Source organism: Gigantopelta aegis, chromosome 10, assembly GCF_016097555.1.
Source record: "Gigantopelta aegis isolate Gae_Host chromosome 10, Gae_host_genome, whole genome shotgun sequence".
NCBI lineage: Eukaryota > Metazoa > Mollusca > Gastropoda > Neomphalida > Peltospiridae > Gigantopelta > Gigantopelta aegis.
The window spans coordinates 48,330,721-48,353,781 of record NC_054708.1 but is presented as its reverse complement, the minus strand read 5'-3'; the positions used below and the strand labels follow the sequence as shown (position 1 = coordinate 48,353,781).

General features: G+C 36.8%; 1 protein-coding gene across 1 annotated transcript in view; it reads right to left on the bottom strand.

Moving 5' to 3' along the window:
• LOC121384528 (choline transporter-like protein 2) overlaps nucleotides 1–23,061 on the bottom strand; it is a 55,977-nt gene that overhangs the window by 20,342 nt on the left and 12,574 nt on the right. The window contains exons 3-12 of the mRNA XM_041514958.1: nucleotides 18,683–18,756; nucleotides 17,266–17,344; nucleotides 16,668–16,755; nucleotides 13,883–14,014; nucleotides 10,744–10,813; nucleotides 9,930–10,065; nucleotides 9,012–9,095; nucleotides 3,186–3,298; nucleotides 562–693; nucleotides 88–187 (exon numbers count right to left, since the gene is read on the bottom strand). Coding sequence (XP_041370892.1) covers nucleotides 88–187; nucleotides 562–693; nucleotides 3,186–3,298; nucleotides 9,012–9,095; nucleotides 9,930–10,065; nucleotides 10,744–10,813; nucleotides 13,883–14,014; nucleotides 16,668–16,755; nucleotides 17,266–17,344; nucleotides 18,683–18,756 — 1,008 coding nt within the window. The remainder of the gene's footprint in view (nucleotides 1–87; nucleotides 188–561; nucleotides 694–3,185; nucleotides 3,299–9,011; nucleotides 9,096–9,929; nucleotides 10,066–10,743; nucleotides 10,814–13,882; nucleotides 14,015–16,667; nucleotides 16,756–17,265; nucleotides 17,345–18,682; nucleotides 18,757–23,061) is intronic.

Below are 23,061 nucleotides of genomic sequence, written 5' to 3'. Positions count from 1 at the left end.
TACATTACCCAAAGTTACATGTCAGCCATTATGTAGCTTTTCAAATACAACCCACTTAAGAGAACATTGAACACAGATGGTACTTACTTGCTGCCTTCACTGAGGAGTTTTATTGCGAGACAAATTCGGGTGACCAGGAAAATAAGAATCAGAACAAATAGCACCAGGATTGTTGATGTCGTACAACCTAAATACAAAGAAATCCTAACTAATCATACAGTACTACTACTGGTAATATTGTACTGTGACACAACTTTAAAACAAAAACATCATAAAACATTTTTGTCTTGCCTGCCACAAATGATGGGGAACAAAAACAAAGGAGAAAATAAAGGAATTTTTTTTCAATTCATATGTAAAATTCATAATATACACACACAATTAAAATTGGCCCTGATGATTTCTGGTAACAGTAAAAACTCTTCTAACACAATTCAAATGGGATAAATTTGCAATGGCAAGTTTAAAAAGAAGATGGGTTTAGAAAAAAAAGTAATGAAGTTGTTTGTTTGAAAAAGAAAAGACAGAAGGAATAACGGAAGGGGAGAGAGGAGTCATTACCAAACGCCAGCCACGTCTGTTTGAGAGAAAGGTAGTAATCGAAGTTTAGGGCAAATGCTTGCGATAGCCCTAGCTCAGCTGTGACGTTGGAGCTCTTTAGTTCATAGTATTTGCTGAAGCTGTAATAGGCTCCTGAAACAGAAATACGATAAATTAAAACATTGTATGATATATATATTTTTCATATATTATATCCAGTGTAATCAAAGTATGTGATATTTTTTAGATCACACACTTTCAGAATTTGATAACCTTGCAAATTAGATGTAAATAAATCGAGATCACGGCACTACGTTTAAGCAAATGTACTACAGTGACACTCCATAATTAACATATGCATTCACAGTCATCATTCAAAAACATTTCAATAGCAACCTTACACTGAAAGCTGTTCAGCCATCAGAAAACAAAATACATTAAGCATTAGTTTAGTTTTTGTAAGGATATCCAAAATGGCGTCATTCAAGTTTGACGTCATTTTCATTCAAACAGACACTGCGTCACATATTCTGAAGTCATTTGAATAGCTAGTAATGGTGGACTTGAATTAAAGTTGCATGTTCAGTTCCCAAACATAAAGAGATTATTACCCTTGTGTGTTTCGGTATCATCAATATCACATATTAGGAATAAAAATAATGTTTTATGCTAGAACTAGAGGCTCGCATAATACAATTTTTATTCATATATATATATATCAGGGGTGGAGAAAAATTAAATTGTCAATCCGTCCCATGTAATGTCATCACTAGGCTACCCCGAGGGGGGGGGGGGGGGGGGGGGGGGAAAAAAAGGAATAAACTTTATAAAAAATAAATAATATACATACATGTATAAACTGTAACATTTAAAAGGTGATATTTGCCAAATAGTGTAAAACAAATGATCATCACAGTGGCATTTTGCTGTTTGTATGTTTTATGCTGAATCATAAATGGAAAAACATTCGATCATATCAGCAAAAAAAAAAATCTAATTGTGTACACTTAGCCTAATGGAATAAATAAATAAATAATTAATATGTTATGAATTTTAGCTCCCATTATATGAATATAAAGTACGAGTATTCTATAATAAAGCTGTTCAGCCTTCAGAAAACAAAATATATTAAACATTAGTTTATTTTTATGTAAGGATATCCAAAATGGTGTCATTCAAGTTTCATAATTTCAATTAAATTTATTGTACAAAACACTCACAAGGATCAGGTATGACACCGTCTTGACAGCTTGATCTAGCACGTGTTTAGACTAAATGATTACTAAAGATGTCGATGATTGGATGACCAATCACTTGATAACCGGTGCTCATAACAACAACAAAAAAAGGTTGAAAGCATTTATAATTTTCAAGACCTTTATAATTATTAGATACACTACTTTGAATACTCCACAATAAATACATTTATAGATTATTTCAGTAGATGTTATGTTATTTTAAAGCAGTGTTTATTTCACAAAGGCCTCTTGCAATTTTGCATGAAACCCGACAGGGCTCTGTACACAGGTGTAGGTGTTGATTGCAACGACACTTCCATCGAGACAGGACAATGATTGTAACCTGATTGTAACCAGTTGCAAACTCTGGGTCCTTTGTTTTAATTGGAGTGTAATGCCTTGAAAGCTTTCTCACCAAGAATGTGTGTAATGACTGTTTAATCTCGTGACCGACACAGTGGCTTTGAACAAATGTCTAGCCTAGTGGAGTGGTACATGCAAGTAACCACAGTTTATTAAATTTGGGACCAGTTCAAGTCTTGACAATCAAAATGCACTTCAGTTTATTGATGTAGTCAAATAAACATGAGCAGATGCACCACCAGAAAACATAATATTTACCAATAATAAAAACAGACACATGCTTCGGACTGACAAGAATGACAGAAGTGGGACCGGCGAAACATATGTTTTTAAAAATGAATATAGGTCTCGGACTTAATGACATACTCAACACAATTTAATTATGGTTATATGGTTAAGGACTACATAGTTAATTAGAGAGGAAACCCACTGCCACCGTGCCAAGAGCTACTCTTTCCAATTAGCAGCATGGGATCTTTTATATACACCATACTACACACCAGTTATGGAGCACTGGTTGTACCAAGAAAATGCCCAATGGCACCACTGATGAGGATTGATCCTAGATTGATCATGCATCAAGTCAGCGCGTATAGTGTACAGTTACATGCAGAGTGGTTATCCCAAAATGGACTAAATACCCTTATATGGTTGATAGATGAAGTTACAATTGTTTAAAACATAAAACATTATTTTTCTCAAACTGATATCTCATGGACTTTACAGGTTTAGTAAATAGAGAACTGATATAGATAGAATTTGTGCTAAAATGTCTTTCCTTTTGTAGACTAAAGTTTGTCTTGGGTTCCGATTCCAGTGTTATCTGTATGTACACATTTCACATAAGGAAAATATGTCAGTGCATTTAGTGTAATGTCTGTTTTTACTGAGCACGCACTTCGCGGTCCACAGCGGTCAGGTTTTAAGTCCTTACTGATACAATTAGTACATATTCTAATTTTGTACGTTTGTAAAATAATGTGCATGTGTCTGTACAGCTGTAGTGGAAACAAGTCAAGGTATCAAGCAGGATTAAGAACCTACCAAACGCAAAGAGGGCTATGAAGGCAAACAGAGCCGTCCAAACCATAATTCCAACCAGCCATCGCATCAAGATGATCCACACCAGAGAGATGACCATTGCCATTGCCAGACCACTGAAATAATCAATTAGAACACGAGTCCATTTAGAAATCAAGTCATGTGCACCACTATCAATGGATGAGATTACGAGCATGTCTCCTGAGTGTACGACCCCCATATGGGGAATGTTTACCTAGAATAAACAAGATAAGTACATGTATATGTAGTACTAAACCAAATAACTTCCGGCTGGGTCAAACTTTGAGGTGTACCCAACTTTTGATAGAGAAGTGAACACCACAAGTCCAGAATGTTTCATCCAGAAAGCATTTATTTTCTTTTGTTTTCTCATAAGTATATCAGTGGTTGCAAAACAAGGCATCGCACGTCACATGCGATTTACTACCTTCATTTCTGACGTCTATTTTTACAACAGTTGCTCGGACTCCAGTTCATATTTTCTTGGTTCTTGTCTGAATGTATAGCTCGGCTTCTATGGGTTAATTTCTTCAGGAAAACTTTGAGTTTCCCATGAATACAGCGTCCATTACTGCTCATTGCCTTTGTTTTTAAAATATATTTTGTTTTGATTCGTGAGCACACTAGACCCAGTGGAATTCCGTTGTGAAACGGAATTTACATTTGGAAACGGAATTATGATTTTCCGCGAAGTTAATTATTTTTTTTACTATTTTACTATTGCCACACGCTGTAAAACTGATGATTGACCCATGTGCAGTACTATTGGCAAACGCTAGACTGGATTATGCGCTTCACGGTAAACCAAATGGTCACACTGGGAACCAATCAAATACTTCGCGAACGTTAGCGAAACGTTTGCTGGCTGAACTTGGGGCTGGTTTACTGCTTAGGCTGTTGCGCCTGTTGTTTTTTCGAGGAGTAAGTTTAGCCAGCGGTTTGTCGCTAACGCTTGTCTTGGAAGACAGATTTTTACGCTACACATTAAACCGAATGACCATTTCGGGAACTATAGTCAAAATATGTTTGCAAACGTTTAGCAAAAAATGGCTGGCTGAACGTTGCAATGTTACTTAATTTCCGCTGTGTCATGTGCATACTTCAAGTTGCAGACGACGTTAGACTGTTAAAGAGATGATAAAATAAATGTTTACGTTTTGTGAACCCTAAGCCCCGTTGAATAAAGCAGTGCACTTAATTGTTGGACAATCATGCTTTATGTAGTTATTATAATTGTAGCCTTTGCTCCTGGCCCCGTGCTTATAAAACCTAAAGTCTAGACTTTAATAATGAATGAATGAATGAATGAATGAATGAATGTTTGACTGTAATAAAGTCCAGACTTTAATGTAATGCTATTTGAATGGCGTTGCCATGACGTTAAAGTCTGGACTTTAAGTCTAGACTTTAAGGTTTATAAGCACGGGGCCAACTCCTACTCTGTCAGTTCCAATGCCTACTAGTACTTCGTTTTGCAACCGCTGTATATACAGTAACACCAATGCCATAAAACTCCAGGGACAAGCTTATATTGCCCACCATCTTTTGAATACGAAAAATATTTACAAGATTCCTTCTTTAGTGAGTAAGTCAGCCATCAGTATATATTACATTAAAGGTATTCAGTGTTATGTCTTCTGTTATATATTTTAACAGTGCATGTTATGTATAGTGTTATGCTAGGGACAGGTAACACCAATGAAATTTTACACTAATCTCGAATAAAATCTCTATCAAAGCTGGTTACCAGAGAGAAAAAAATGCTATGACAGGATGATATATTATTAATAAGGTATCGGTAAACACAACATATACTCTTCAAAAAAAGAAACGCAAAAGGGTACAAATGGGTTATAACTCCGATTTTATGTTTCCTACCGGTTCATGCTTTGTGAATATAAGGTCATTGCATGTCCCAAACACATTCCCACGGTTACATTCGATAAAACGCAGCTACTGTACAATAAAGTTCCAAAATGTGAATATTCGCAAAAACGCAGCCACGTGCAAACCATGTCACCACTGCACGTGCGTTGTCTGCACGTGCAACATGAACACCGACAGTATAAAAGTGCAGGGTGTTCGCTTGCCTGGCCTCTGTATCTGGCTGACAGTTGACAATCCAGGACATGCCACGTCTCAGTGATCCGCAGAGAAACAATGCCATCGGCCGACTAGACGCAGGCGAATCCAGAACGGCCGTTGCCAGGGCATTCCATGTGTCCCCAAGCACCATCTCCAGACTGTGGGACCGTTACCAGCAACATGGATCAACACGTGACCTCCCTAGATCCGGTCGACCACGGGTCACTACCCCCGGGCAGGACCGCTACATCCGGGTACGCCATCTTTGGAAACGATTGACTACTGCCACCTCCACAGCTGCAGCAATACCAGGTTTGCGCAGGATATCCGACCAGACCGTACGGAACCGCCTACGTGAGGTAGGAATTCGTGCCAGACGTCCAGTTCGAGGTGTCATCTTAACACCACAACACCGTCGACTCCGACTGCAGTGGTGCCAGATTCATCGACAATGGCCTCAACTGCGATGGAGACAGGTGTGGTTCAGTGACGAGTCCCGATTTCTGCTCCGACGTCATGATGGAAAATGTCGCGTGTATAGGCGTTGTGGTGAACGTTATGCGGCAAACTGCGTGCAGGAAGTGGACAGATTCGGCGGGGGTAGTGTCATGGTGTGGGCAGCCATCTCACACACTGGCAGAACTGACCTGGTCCACGTGCAGGGCAACCTGAATGCACAGGGCTACATTGACCAGATCCTCCGGCCACACATCGTTCCAGTTATGGCCAACGCCAACGCAGTGTTCCAACATGACAACGCCAGGCCTCACACAGCACGTCTCATAACGGCTTTCCTACAGAACAACAACATTAATGTCCTTCCTTGGCCATCGACATCACCGGATTTGAACCCAATTGAGCATCTATGGGACGAGTTGGACCGACGCCTCCGACAGCGACAACCACAGCCCCAGACCCTGCCCGAGCTGGCAGCAGCCTTGCAGGCCGAGTGGGCCACCATCCCCCGGGACGTCATCCGTACTCTGGTTGCTTCAATGAGCAGGCGGTGCCAGGCAGTTGTCAACACACGCGGATGCCACACCCGGTATTGACTCCAGATGACCTTGACCTTGGTGGTGTGTCCTATCACTTACTCACAATGGACTAGAGTGAATTGTGAACAATCCTGCAACATTTGGTAATTATCGGACTCACCATTCAATAATTAAATCAATTCTCCCAATGTTACGACAATGTGGTTTTGCGTTTCTTCTTTTGAAGAGTATATTTAGTTTTCTATATATAAAGAAAAAAGAAATTGTGCAGGGACATAAAAGTGACACTTTCTGTAGAATGACCCATATATGCCTTATGAGGTGTACATTACATGTATATTAGGTTGCACTGTAGAAACAACAGTTTCAGTGAGGTTGTCAGTTTATGTCAGAATACACCAGATCCTGGTTGTCATAAAAACACATAGCTGGACACTATTTGAAAAATGTATGTAGTACTAAACCAAATAACTTCTGGCTGGGTCAAAGTTCGAGGGGACTTTTGATAGAAAAGTGAACACCACAAGTCCTGTGATTGGTTATAAATGTGAATGTGTTGATTGTAAAAAACATTAGTTTCATCTGGGCTAAAATGTATGCAATTTTATTTCATCTAGTACCACTGTGTCAAGTAGGCTTGTGCTTGGAACATGTATGGGGTACCTGTAAAAAAAAAGTACTCAAATGTTTTGCAAAATTAGGGTAGTCATAGATGCTACCCATTATCTCAAAAATGAGCAGCTTGACTCCCAATTTTTTCTGATTCACTTTAAGGGTGAGGGGTTGTAGTATTTATATCTGTGGCATTTATGTCGATTGACATGTTGCAGGTAGGAGTTTTAGCCACATATGTTACTATTGTCGTCTATGGGATTTGATTTGGTAGTATACACTCTATAAACTGAGATAGTTTAAGTGACAGTAAGCATGTAATAAAGCTCTGTTAAGTAGTTCCATACATTTATTTACAATTAATAAGAAATAATAAAAAAGAAATAAAAAGAACTATTCAGTTTTTTTAATTCCTCTATGTATCGACATCATTTTGAGTTGATTTCTGGTCTCCTACTCACCATTTCTAGTGACATCATTAAGGTAATTCCCTAGTTTACTAATATAGGTGCGACAAATCCACATTTTATGGAAAGAAGCTCAGTTCTGATTTTAAACATAAAAATGCATGCTATCTAAAGTAAAATGTATAGCACAATATCACCAACATTGTTGTTCTAACTCAGCATCACTAATCTGAACCTTGTGCATTCCTTTAAATGTTCATTAGTTTGGAAGGAAGGAAAATGGTTTATTTAATGATGCACTCAACACATTTTATTTATGGTGATATGGTGTCGGACATATGGTTAAGGACCACATAGATAATGAGAGAGGAAACCCACCGTCGCCATTTCATGGGCTATTCTTTTTGATTAGCAGCAAGGGATCTTTTATATTAGCCATCCCATAGACAGGATAGCACATACCATGGCCTTTGATGTATCAATCGTGATGCACTGGCTGGAGCGAGAAATTTATTAGTTTGGATGTTGAAAATGCATCCTGTGATGTCAGGGATTTAGTTGGTTTTGTTTAATGATACCACTAGAGCACACTGATTTATTAATCATCGGCTATTGGATGTCAAACATTTCGTAATTTTAACAGTCTTAGATAGGAAACCTGCTACATTTTTCCAGTAGTAGCAAGGGATCTTTTATATGCACCATCCCACAGACAGGATAGCACATACCACAGCCTTTGATATACTAGTCGTGCTGCACTGACCCATTGACCGAATATCAAGCGAACACTTTACCACTGGGCTACGTCCCGCCCTTGTCAGGGATTTATCCAGATGTTCTGTGGGTCCTAACACGGGCTCATTTCCAGAAGAAACTGGAACTGAAAATTCCCAATTTTTATGCTGAAAAATCCCACTATATATATATTTAATTATGTTTGTTGTAATAAATTAATTTAGCAATGGTGGAATTGCATCATTCAATAGTTTGAAAAAATATCCCATGTATGATTTACTCACACTAATTTGCCTAATCCCATCAGACCTAGGCATAGCTGCCAACATTTAAAAACGGGAATTGTGACCCGTCGTATAAACCCTTTTGCTGTGTAAAATATCCAGATATTTGTTTAGGAATTGTTTTATCGCTGGCCTCAACGATGTCCTGATGTTTTTTCGTTTTGATGTGCCTTTGGCAATCATGTTTCCCGACATAGACAACAGAAAAACCAACACGAAATAAAGTGCAAAATGCACTAGTATTACTAACAGAACTGGCCTTCAAAACAGGCCACTCATTGCTGTAGTCCTGTTTATACTTCTGTACTACTTTTGGCTTTTTCTGAGCTTTGCACAGTTCATATGGCTCTGATCGTTCGCGTTTTCTCGACATCTTTACAAAATGGCGTCGTTTCACAAGCTACGTCTATCCCGAAGTGTGTTGCGCGCGCAAAAAAACTTCCGTGCGCATTTGCGGCTAGTTGGGCGAGTCTAATTTATGTGATTCGTAGGGGTGGTAGGTTATTACAAAAAACAAAACAAAAACGCAGATTTGCCGTAATCTTTCAGATTACGGGCGTAATGGCGTAATAAGAGATGGAAAATCGTAATGATTCCGCATAAATCGTAATGGTTGGCAGCCCTGCCTAGGACCCTGGTGTAAAATACTAGATAAATCCATGGATGTCAAATGCCAATAATTAAACTCACATGAGAACCAAGTGCCAGGAAGCAACCACATCTTTGAATATGAGTTCTCCGTACTCTTTCACTTTGTATAGTTCAGCAAGGTGCCTAAATAAAGAATAGTCGAGTTCAGTACAAACAACATAAAACAATGTTTAACCAAATATAAAAAGGAAAGGAAGGCATGAAAGAGAGAAAGAAATATTTTATTTAACGACGCACTCAACACATTTTATTTACGGTTATATGGCATCAGACATATGGTTAAGGACCACACAGATATTGAGAGAGGAAACCCGCTGTCACCACTTCATGGGCTACTCTATTCGATTAGCAGCAAGGGATCTTTTATATGCATCATCCCACAGACAGGGTAGCACATACCACGGCCTTTGATATACCAGTCGTGGTGCACTGGCTGGAATGAGAAATAGCCCAATGGGTCCACGATGGGGATCGATCCTAGACCGACTGTGCATCGAGCGAGCGCTTTACCACTGGGCTACGTCCCTCCCCATCTCTCTAATGACACCTCAGTATATTGTCAGTAACTAAATGCCCCTCATGGAAATTGTATTACACAGTCTAGAATTTCAAGGTACATTGTCTTTTACTGGATAATGAATGGTATTAATCACTAAAACGAATTATATTTCTGATTAAAGCTGAAATATACTGATTGAAATATTAATGTCTTATATGATGTCTTAGTTATATGATATTTATTTTTGGAAGTACTATCATTTACACGTTAGTTTTTGTCATGCACTCCCAGACTTAAAATGCTCAAAACTTATTTGGAGTTAAGTAAATACTAATCTTCAAGATAACAATTGTATGATTAATTAGGATGGGTTTTTTAAAAAACATATGAAAAAATGCAGTATAATACAAATTCTGGCACACACCAAATATAGTAACATAAATGAAAACGAAGCTTACACTGTGGCATTCTCTAGCAGTTTTCCTGTAATTGTTTCGTTCAATTGATTTTTTATCTCCGTCCCGTTACTAGTCACTATTGCACTGCCTAAATCTGCAAGCTTGCCAAACACAGCAGGAATACAGCGGCTCACAACTGAAATGACAAAATGACACACACGTCACACCACACCACTTTTAAAAAATATTTTTATTTTAATACAGTTTCAACAATGTTTACTAATTTAGAGCACAACTCTGAATCAAGGTACTATTTCTTTTATTAATGTGTTTTCTTACACACCAATTTCTAGTGTAATCATTTTATAGGCACACTGTAGACCTAGCTAGACAGTAATGCACCATTTCATTGGTCTTGTTGCTAAGGCAGTAGACAGTTGTTACTTATATCGTTTAAGGTAGTATGCGATCTCACACCATTCAGATTCATAATATACTGTAAATCATAAACTATTAGTGATTTTAAAAGAAATTTTAAACGTCTTTCCAACTAAATCACTTATGGTATTTGTGCTTGCAGTTATTTTACATGTTAAAGATAGCAATGTGTTTGAATAGTGTTAATTTCAATTAATGGTTTGGCTTTGGCATCTAGGTACTGTATCACCATGGAACAGCCAACTGGATATCTTTAAATCAATACCCAATGTAATAATATTATGTGGGGTATTATGATGTCATACAAATCTCTTAGTTTTTGTGAGGGCTGAGATTTACGTACAATTAAACATGGCATAGACTCTAGGATAAGACTCAATTCACTGAAGTTCATATATTTATTACTCAGCAGATCACCATGATTTCTAAATCTTACTAGATGCAGATTCCACATAGTAAGATGCACAATCTTCACTCTCAACCAGCTTGTCAATTGTTCTTGTGTCCTGAAAAATACAGTACAGCAGATGTTATATCTATATAAGAATTATCCTTCTTTTCAAGTCCTGAAACACAGTATTGCAGATGGTATGTATAATATAACATGCAAGGCCTTTTGAACAGTTTCTGAACTTTCTACTCTTCTGATCTGCACTGCCAATTGTCATCTTTGTACTTACCCATTAGTGATTAATGCAAATTCTTTTTGCACTCATGTTCAATTGACTACCTTGCACACATCATGCTAAATACTGTTAAAGATGAATGCACTTAATAGGGGTGGGGTGTGTGTTTGTGTGTGTGTGTGTGGGGGGGGGGGGGGGGGGGCTATACACATGTTAGTTAAGATGAGGGAAAGACCAGTTTAAGGCCATCTGACCCCATCCAAACTTTACTTGAGTTCTAGCTAATATCTATATAAGAATTCTTTTATTGTGTCCTGAAAAATACAGTACTGCAGATGCTATATCTATATAAGAATTATCTTTGTTCGTGTCCTGAAAAATACAGTACTGCAGATGCTATATCTATATAAAATGTATCTTTGTTCATGTCCTGAAAAATATAATATAGCAGATATTATACAGTATTATCTCGATGAATCAAATGCCCTTTGGTCGAACATAACGACTGCTTGAAACAAGAAAAAAGTCCCGATTTCCCCCTCTACTAAAACCCTTTTATTAGGTGCTAGTAGGTCAAATTATCTCTGGGGCCGAATATTAGCCTTCTCTCAGACCAATTTGCTGGTCCAGTGTGTAAAATCAACCATATTTAGCTCGAAAGTCTAGGTCTCTTTGAAGAAATATGTATCAGCATTTCACATAGTCCAGTAGGTCAGTTGGTTGAGTGCTCGCTTGAGGTGCTTGTGTTGCAGGATCGAACCACCTCAGAGGATCCATTCAACTGATTGGGTGTTTTTTTCCCGTTCCAACCTGTGCACAACAACTGGTCAAAAGCTGTAGTATGTGCTTTCCTGTCTGTGGGAAAGTGCATATAAAAGATCCCTTACTGCATTAGGAAAAATGTAGCGGGTTTCCTCTGATGATTACGAGTCAGAATTAACAAATGTTTGACATCCAATAGCCGATGATTAATTAATGATTTTAATCAATGTGCGCTAGTGGTGTTTTTAAACAAAACAAACTTTCACATAGTCTGAATCGAAGAAAATAGGTTAAAATAAATTGAGAATAAAAATCTTTCAGTGGAACAAAGTAATCACAGATGAACGTGTTACCGTGAATGTTTAGCATCAGTCAGTAATTATCTTTCAAGTACACACTTGTTATGCAGTAACTGTTAGATGAGTGAACTTTGCTTGTTATACCAATCAAACGGTTAACCTCAACTACACATACTTTTACTAATAAGCCCTGCTCATCATGCATGGGCATCGGCACCTTTTCATAGTTGGGGTACAGGATAGATCAATGAAATGTAGTGATTGCAACAATCACATTTAAAAGTAAATCTCATCACCCAAGCATGCATTCTATAAAATTAAAATCACAATCATAGTTAATATTTATCAACAAAGTTATGACTGAAGATATTCCATATTTTATAATTATATTCTTTATTAATAAATTTATATCAATACAGATTACCAATGTGTTTGCCATTTGTTATTTTATGGTGATAGATAAGTGGGCATTTTTTTTATTGTGGTAAATATATATCTCATTCCATATTCAGTGGTGAGTTTGTTATACCTGTTTCAATCGGAACATCTTGCCCATGATGCTTTTAACCTTCTGACTACTGCAGGCGAGATATCTCGTCCGACGCCATGCCAGTTGACATACTGTACACTGTATACAGTGCATTTCCCAATTCATAGTTCCCGCTGTTTTGCACATGACACTCAGCAGAAATGATTTAGTAACAGGAACTAGAAGACAAGTTAGCTTCCTGTTTATTTACATTTTGTTTTTTCAATGGATTATACCTTGGAAATTTTGAGTTGAAAAAGTGGTTTTCGGCAAATATCTTCGCTTGATAACAATGGCAGCATGTTTCGGGTTTTTTCAGGGATCGATAGCGGATTGTGACAGCTAATTTGATAATAAATTTGATCGTTTAACCAACAATGAAAATCACCAAATATTGGGATATGAAGCGTAGTTGGGTTTTAAAAAAAAATCTGGTCAGAAAACCACTGTTATTGGAAATAATGGACATAAATACTGGACAGATGGCCACAAATGCCCGTAATTAAATGTGACTTTTTAGATTTTTTGCCTAATTTTAATCAACATCAACTGATCTAAAATATCATAAAAATTAGGTAAAAACCCACGAAAATAATACTTGCCGATTCAAATATGAACTTTATTTTATGTATTTATAAAACATTTAAGTGAATATATGTGAGTAAAAATTATAAACTTGTACCCACTAAATGTGGTTTTTGTCAAAAATTAATCCAGTAGTCTAAAGATTAAGGAAATATGCATGATTTTCCTCACTGATCCTCGTTACGGAAGCACTAAACAGGGCCAAATGCGTAGTTTGAACTAACCTATGGGTCAAACAACATTTCATACACCAACATTACACTTAGTTTAGTAATGTTTTCCTGCTATTCAGTTTCAATTTGTACATGGGGAGAACTTTTACAAAAATAGTTTTGCTTCATTTTATTATGTTTTTTTTGTGCTTTAAAAAAATATTAGTTTCTATTTTGGTTACTTTGGTTGGCAAATACATGTAAAAGAGTAATTAATTAAAACAGGAAGTTTGTTTTGTTTAATGACACTACTATAACACATTGATTAATCATCAGCTATTGCATGTTAAAAATTTGTTAATTTTGACTCGTAGTCATCAGATGAAACCCGCTACATTTTTCATAATGCAGCAAGGGATCTTTTATATGCACTTTCCCACAGACAGGAAAGCACATACTATGGCATCTGACCAGTTGTGGTGCACTGGTTGGAACGAGATAAAACCCAATAATTACTTCATATATTGCATACTGTTCAGAAGGCACTGTATTTTGTTATTGAGACATTATTAATCTATAAGCCATAGTCTATAGGTGTCCACCTTCATAACAGTATACTCACGTTCAATGGGTTTATGTTATATTTGCATATTAACTTGGCTCGTTCTGTCTCATCAACATCTCCTTTAATTTTTTCCTTCAAATATGATTCCCAGTAGACGTAATTGGTGTCTGGACACTTGGATACACACACCTAATAGTAAAAAAATATACCTGTAATATTCTTTAAAAATTACCCTGAAAACATGGGAATAGATTATAATAAATGTAAACGAAATAAACATAGAACAAGCATTCTGAGAGTACTGTTAATACATGTCCACTACTTGGCCCCAAAAACTTTTCATAACTCCCATGTTCAAGGCCAATAACTCTGTTAAAAATGGGTAAATTGCCATGAAAGTAAAATCTATAACAGTAAATATATACACCAAATTTAATTGTGGAACAAAAATCGGGGGGGGGGGGGGGGGGGGCCATAACTCTGTGAAAAATGGGTAAATAGTTTTAGCATTAGAAGAGGCCCCACCAGTACTTTAAAGGAAACATGTCACGTAAACCATATTTGGCACCAACCATGTACAATTAATTATAAATTGAATCACCTAAAAAAATTTTTTATAAAAAATTAATTACTTAAAATATCTCCAAAAAAGAACCCCAGATACGAGCTCTTAGCAGAAATTGCCGATCTTTAATGAGCAGGGCAATCACGAGGTCCGTGACGTCAGAGACGCGTCGCTTGATCTGAAGCCTTACACTTAAAAGCATTAGTCCGTACCACTCATAAAGAATCTAAGACTTGCACAGCTTACCAAAACAAAGAGTGTTCGTTCGCAAAACGTTTTGCCGTATCAGTATGAGCTGTTAGTAAATGAAGAAAGACACACATTTACTTACAACAGTGATACTGAAGAAAAAACGGATAGCGAGTCGGAGGGTGGAGAAACTGATGGTGCCAGACCAGACCGGTCGACCAATTTACAGCCCGGAGCCTGAAAGTAACCCGGAGACAAAACCAAAACTCGGATGCTAATGCCGAGGTGTATACTGTTCATATTTAGCATAAAGATACACCTCGATATGATGTATTTAAATATGTAAAAAATATAAATGTAGGACAAACATTTTTTTTTTTTTTTTTTTTTTTTTAGAAAATATCGCATTTTTTTATGTTCTGGCTGTACATAATGAAATCTGTATGCACAGTGTAAACAAACGCTCTAATTTACGACAAGGCGCTTCACTTTCATTAACCTAACTTGTAAAACAACATAAATGACTTGAGAGTATAATCAACTTTTAAACTAAATATATTTCTATTTGCATCAATAGAACGAAATGGGGTTATAGTATTTTTCTCTCATAAAAAAAGTAGCATATTATTAGGCCTATTGGTAGGGTGTGTTAGAGTAAAAACGACCACTCACGATACCCAAGTGATAATTTTCTTTTCTTTGGTACTACGTAATTGGTCAGTTTTGTAATTTTAGATGGGAAAGTCTACTTAATCAAGGGTTTTACAGCATTATTTACAGTAATGAAGCAGGGCGGCTGATAATGTCCATTAACATTGTACTATAGTCGCGACAGGTTATGCCACAATACCCTGTGATCTTAAAAAAACTGGCATGTATTTTGTACGTATGTCTAGACCGTGGTAATCACTTACCTGGTCGATACCCTGCAATATACACCTGCCAATCAAGAATCACATGTGCAGGCCACGGAAAGAAAGGACCAATTAACTAAAACAACACTCCGATTCTCAAGTCAGCCCGTGGATGAAACATAATAGTTATTTCGACACCGACAGTAGTGGTTTATTTTGTATTGAACTTCGTGTTGCTTTGGGGCTTCGGGCGATGAGGAACGTTTTTGTGACGTATTCCGCCCGAAGATTAAAAACATTATTTAAAAGTATTATTGTTGTCTACACGTTTTAAAAAAAACATATTTAAATACATCGTACTGAGATGTATCCTCATGCCAAATCCCATGTTTGTATATGCCATATTTAATTACTTATTGGCGTTTCCTTCTTCGGACGGTGAATACAGATTTTGTTATGTAGGCCTACAGCCCTAACATGAAAAATGTTTTTTTTTCCAAAAAAATAAATAAATAAAAAATTATACATTTTTGTTTTAACATATATAAATACATCATGCTGAGGTGTATCTTTGTGCCAAATATGTACAATGTACACCTCGGCATTCGCAACCGAGTACTGTTTTTGTCTCCGGGCTGTAAATAGGCTGACACCAAAGTACTATGCGGTGTTGGTGTCCAATCTTTTCTTTTGCGATAAAATACACGCGTCTTTCTTCGGATACAATCCTTTGGAAAACCATAAAAAGACAATCCCGATCATTTAAACTGTTTATTTTTACACCCAAAGGCCGCGCAGTATGGCACTGTTGGACTGAAAAGATCGTAAGCCCCTTACTCCATATATAAACAGTTAACAACAATGGAAGAGTACAGCGGCTCTGACGTCACTTCCCTTTTTTTCCGAACGCTCACGAAGAAATATGCATAAATCGTACTTTGATACTGATTAGCGTAATTTCTTCATTTTAAGTTAACTACACGTATTTTATTGTTATAAAGTTATTTGTATATTATTTTTATATCATTTTTCTTTTAAAATGAGCTATAATATGGTCTCGTGTCATGTTTCCTTTAAAAGTTCCGACCAGTACTGTTAGCGCTGACCACCTCCTAATAATAAAATTGTGGATTTCACTCTTTTTATATCTGACAAAACCCAGCTAATAATAATACAAAGTATCATAGAGAATCAATGTTTCTGTATCTTCTAGAGACATCACTAACGTACGAACCTGAGGGGTGGGGCAACCCGTCACAGCCACTGCCAGTCCCCTCTTGGCACACTCTAACAGGTCAAAAAAGAATAAATATGGCTTGTCCCTGAAATTGAAATATCATCTTAACTATAAATCTAGAATGTGATCTGCATGTAGATTTCCTTAATGTAAAAGAAACAGGATAAACATTTCGTTAACTTTAATATCACATTAAATAAATCATAATCCTGTATGTACATGCATTGTAAGTGGATGGATGAATGGATGGATGGATGGATGGATGGATGGATGGATGGATGGATGGACGGACGGATGGATAGAAGAGAAAACTATTTGAAGATTCATTCTATTATTCTACAGATTACCATCCACTACACTAACAAACCTCAAGTGACCACATTATTAAATGCAATATTCATACTGTCCCATTTCATCCAATTTAATCTAATCTGACATATTAACAGCAGCCATATTTTGTTGTCCCAAATGGTGCCTGTTTTTAATACAGGTCTCTATATGATTCTGAATCAACATTTGCTTGTTGTTGCATCTTAATCTGATGTGATGAAGCTCAATTAATTAAAATGATATTTAATTAGTGAAAGAGACATACTTCAGATTATCAAGGCCGCAAATGTCCCCATTCGAATCAGTAGGGTAGATCAAACGGTAAGGATTTCCACGTGCATATGCTACAATGAGAACAAAAATAATAATATAGTTAGAACAAAATATTTATCACATTTCCAAATTCATCAAAATTTAATGTACAACAAAACCACTCAAACTGGACACAGAACCTCTTTAAACTGGACTTTTTACTTGATCCATGGGTGTCCAGTTTAGAGGGATTTTATTGTATAATGATTTTAAGTAAGATATTTTAAATTTTTTAACTCAGGGGATTTAAATATTATAGTACTTACCCAACAATAACAACAAGGCCAGGCATAGATTTAGGAAGAAAGAAAGAAAGAAATGTTTTATTTAACGACGCACTCAACACATTTTATTTACGGTTATATGGCGTCAGACATATGGTTAAGGACCACACAGATTTTGAGAGGAAACCCGCTGTCGCCACTACATGGGCTACTCTTCTGATTGGCAGCAAGGGATCTTTTATTTGTGCTTCCCACAGGCAGGATAGCACAAACCATGGCCTTTGTTGAACCAGTTATGGATCACTGGTCGGTGCAAGTGGTTTACACCTACCCATTGAGCCTTGCAGAGCACTCACTCAGGGTTTGGAGTCGGTATCTGGATTAAAAATCCCATGCCTCGACTGGGATCCGAACCCAGTACCTACCAGCCTGTAGACCGATGGCCTGCCACGACGCCACCGAGGCCAGTAGATTTAGGAAGGGGCCCAAAGGAACAAAGGGCCCCTCTAGTTCTGGTTAAGTAATTACATTTTACTTTGTATACTTCGAATAAGAAAAAGTAAAGTTTGTTTTATTTAATGACGCCACTAGAGCACATTGATTTTTTATCTTATCATCGGCTATTGGGCGTCAAACATATGGTCATTCTGACCCTGTTTTTTAGAGGAAACCCGCTGTTGCCACATAGGCTACTCTTTTATGACAGGCAGCAAGGGATCTTTTAATTACGCTTCTCACAGGCAGGATAGCACAAACTATGGCCTTTGTTGAACCAGTTATGGATCACTGGTCAGTGCAAGTGGCTTACACCTACCCATTGAGCCTTGCAGAGCACTCACTCAGGGTTTGGAGTCGGTATCTGGATTAAAAATCCCATGCCTCGACTGGGATCCGAACCCAGTACCTACCAGCCTGTAGACCGATGGCCTAACCACGATGCCGGTACTTCGAATAAGAATGCTGTTATCAACACTACCAATGTTATAGGCCCTTCTATTATAAAAATATTAAAATTATAGATCCATGCCTCAAAATAATTACTGTTACACAGACGATGTGATAAACTGAACTGACATATTTTACATCAAGAAAATCATGATTCCTAGAGTAAACAAAAGTCTGAATTTCTTTTAAATAAGTACTCACCTAATACTGAGATGATGACCATTCCTGTGACGAAGACGAGGAACAATATACAGCAGATGATGTCTGTACAGGACCTGGAACAGAATTTTAAAATTACAGTATACAACAGATGATGTCTGCACATGACCTGGAACAGAATTTTAAAATTACAGTATACAACAGATGATGTTTGTACATGACCTGGAACATAATTTTTAAATTACAGCATACAACAGATGATGTCTGTACATGACCTGGAACAGAATTTCTAAATTATAGTATACAACAGATGATGTCTGTACAGGATCTGGAACAGAATTTTTTAAGTACAGTATACAGTATCTTTGGTAAGAACTTGTTAGTATCTATTTCATAACGTTCAGTAATATTTTGATTTCACATTTGTTTAAATAGTTTACAACAGATAATTGGAAAGTTGTGTGAAAACAATTAATTTTAAGGATCGTATTATGAACTGATCATTCTCAACCTGCAGTAGGAATACATGTATTATTAAAGTTTATTACCCCAGCAGGTACTCATAATGGGGAAAATAAAAATCATAATATCTCACTGCATTGGTCTAACAAACAATACTATTGGATGATGTGACACTTACAAACCAATGACCTTGTCGGTGCTAAATATGACATCATCACGATTTGGCAAAAAACACACAATGACATCATGTAGTTTAAAGAGTTTGCATTTACAGCTGTCTGTTTTTGGTGTTAAATTTATGACAAAATCTCATTTTAATGCAATTCATTATAGATGTTGTACCAAAGTAAAAAGAACTTTTGCTTTTGAAAATTATCTATGAACGTGATTAAATAAAGTTATAGCAATACTCAGAACAGTGCGTAAAATGGTTGACACCGTTTCTATGCATGTACGTGCATATGTGTAAAAAAAATAATGGATTTCAGAGATAAAATAGCTCAGGTAATAAATAGAATAACAAACTCGGTACCAGTTATTATCAAATAATTTTCATTTGTTACCTGTTGAAGCTCGTGACAACTGAAAATTATTTCACTCAGGACATAAATTTGATAACTGGATAACTGGAAACTTGTTTATTATCCTCTATATACACAACAAAATTAATCAAGGGCCAGTAGACTTTTGGTAATACGTTGCCAGTGTCATAGTATGTTAGAAAGTTTTGATCACAGATAACTTCTAGACGTTGTTTCAGTGTAATCTGAACCATATATGATACAAAATCTTGCACACACTGGGGTTTTCATGCATATTTATAACAACTTCCAACATGTGCATTCGACTAGGATTTATTAAATGTTGGTTCATTTTGTTCTTTCCAAATTGTTGACAAAACAAAAGTATTTATATAATGCTTTATTTTTCAAAACAACTTTATTGTTTTTACCAAGATGTATTAAATGTAACTAAATAAATCCAATATTATACAAACATTCTGAAAGTATTGCTAAATCGGTACATGTCTGTACCGGGCCCAACAATTTTTTTTTTTTATCTCCTAAGTTCAAGGGCCATAACTCTGTCACAATGGGTAAATCACTTACTAATGGACACACAGTGGATACACAATACATACACTTTATATTATAAAGAAAAAAGTAGCTATAAATAGCAAATGCCAGGTAAACAAAATGAGTTCTTAACGTCACCTCAGGACTTTGGTCCCATCAACGATTACTCAGCAAGGGCGTAAGCCTGGGGATTCAGGAGGATTGGAAGTATGTGGGTTTGTCCGACAACCCCTACAAACTTGGTTTGTGTCAGTACATGATAAAACTATATACAAAATTCCATCTCAATATCATCAGGAATTGCAAAACCAATGGTCTGGAAATCAAATTTTCAAATCTCCTAAGGGCCATAACTCCGTGAAAAATATATGTCAAATTACCAAATGATTGACATCCAATAGCCAATGATTAATAAATCAATGTGCTCTAGTGGTGTCCTTAAACAAAACAAACAAACAAACTGTAAAAAATGGGTAAAAGGCCATAAATTTGATCAGTAATAGAACATGATAAAGCTATACAAAACATTTCAACTCAGTATCTTGAGGCATTACAAAAACAAGAAGTATGGAAATTCTTTTTTGTATCTCCTAAGTTCAAGGGCCATAACTCTGTGAAAAATGGGTAAATTGCCATGAAAGTTAAACTTGATCTGTAACAGTATATGATAAAGTTATACACAAAATTTCAGCTCATTGGGATTGGGGCGCATTGTCTCTGAAATATTACTCGTTCCAACCAGTGCACCACAACTGGTCAATGGCTGTGGTACGTGTTTTCCTGTCTGTGGGAGATCCCTTGCTGCTAATGGAAAAATGTAGAGTGTTTCCTCTGATGACTACAAGTCAGAATTACCACATTTGACATTCAATAGCCGATGATTAATTAATTAATGTGCACTAGTGGTGTAGTTAAACAAAACAAACTTCTGAAATATTATTGTCATCCCTGAATATGCTAGTGTGAACCCATATAATTATGTCTCCCGTAAAAATTTAATCGCCTCCGCACCTAATTGACACCAGCAGGCTAGTCCTACTGTAATGGCTTCCAACTCAGAATTTAGACCCTTTAATAAATGGGATCATAATGTATAATTTATACATGAGAAATGTGGGATTGGCAAATTCCACTGGGATAGGCAAATATCACTGTATAAGCCTGAGCGAAGTCAAGTGTTAAAACCGCGGATACTTGTGCAAGTACTTCATGTGATATGGAGTGCTGCCATAATTGTTTAAAGAGGTTTTCTGTAGCCCAATCTTAGCACCACTACCGCATGGTGCTGATTTTCACTGGACATATAAGCCGCCACTAAAAACAACTACTTGCCGACTACTGGTAAACACCACCTAGACCTGAAACACACACTTAATTTTACTGACCTATTTAATTAATACTAATCATTTTAAAATAAAGTTTTGTTTAACAACACCACTAGAGCACATTGATTAATTAATCATCAGCTATTTGATGTCAAACATTTGGTAATTCTAACTCGTAGTCATCAGAGGAAACCTGCTACATGTTTTCTAATGCAGCAAAGAGTCTTTTATATGCACTTTCCCATCCCACAGACAGGAAAGCACATACCACAGCCTTTGTCCAGTTGTGGTGCACTGGTTAGAACGAAAAACACACAATCAGTTGAATTAATCCTAAACGCCACCAAGACCTGACACACAAACTTAGTTTTAATTAATACTAACCATTTTAAATTGAAGTTTGTTTTGTTTAATGACACTACTGGAGCACACTGATCTATTAATCATTGGCTATTGGATGTTTTAGACATATAGTCTTACAGAGAAAACCTGATAACTTTCCATTAGCAGCAAGGGATCTTTTATATGCACCATCCCAGGATAGCACATACCAAATGCCTTTGATATACTAGTTGTGGTGCACTGGCTGGAAGGAAGGAAATGTTTTATTTAACAACGCACTCAACACATTTTATTTATGGTTATATGGCGTCGGACATATGGTTAAGGACCACACAGATATTGAGAGAGGAAACCCACTGTCGCCACTTCATGGGCTACTCTTTTCGATTAGCAGCAAGGGATCTTTTATATGCGCCATCCCACAGACAGGATAGTACATACCACGGCCTTTGTTACACCAGTTGTGGAGCACCGGCTGGAACAAGAAATAGCCCAATGGGTCCACCGACGGGAATTGATCCTAGACTGACTGCGCATCAAGCGAATGCTTTACCACTGGGCTACGTCCCGCCCCTAGACTGGCTGGAAGTCACAAGCATAATTATTACAGTTGTAATATTGAGACCCTACGGTTTGACTTGATCGGAAGGACCATACTTTGAAACTGACAACAATAAAAATGTTACTACCTGTATATAAACATGTTTATTGTAATGTCAAATGAAAATAAAATCCACTGGAACACTGTTAATATAATAAACACCATTCCAAACACACTATCCAGAGACTTGACATGCATGCCTGAAACCGTAGTGGTACATCAATATCATCAGGTCAAATCTCAATAAGAAATGTTATGAGTTAAACTTTGTTTTGTTTGTTTAACCACAACACTAAAGCACATAAATTAAGTACAAACATGCCTACTTCTTTGTTGTTTTTTATTTATTTTAAGCAGTACATTATGAAATAAAATGTTAAAAACTGTTTTATACCCTGTACCTTTCTTGTGCACAGAATGACATTTATTCCAGAGTACATGTAGTAATGTAAGGCAGTTTTGGGTTAACAGGTATTATTATTAAAACACTGCATATATCTTGCCTGACTTCAAAATAGTCATGATAATATACCATGTACCAATACTATTATATCCCATTCCCAGGTACCATGTACTAATACTATTATATCCCATTCCCAGGTAGGCTATATGATA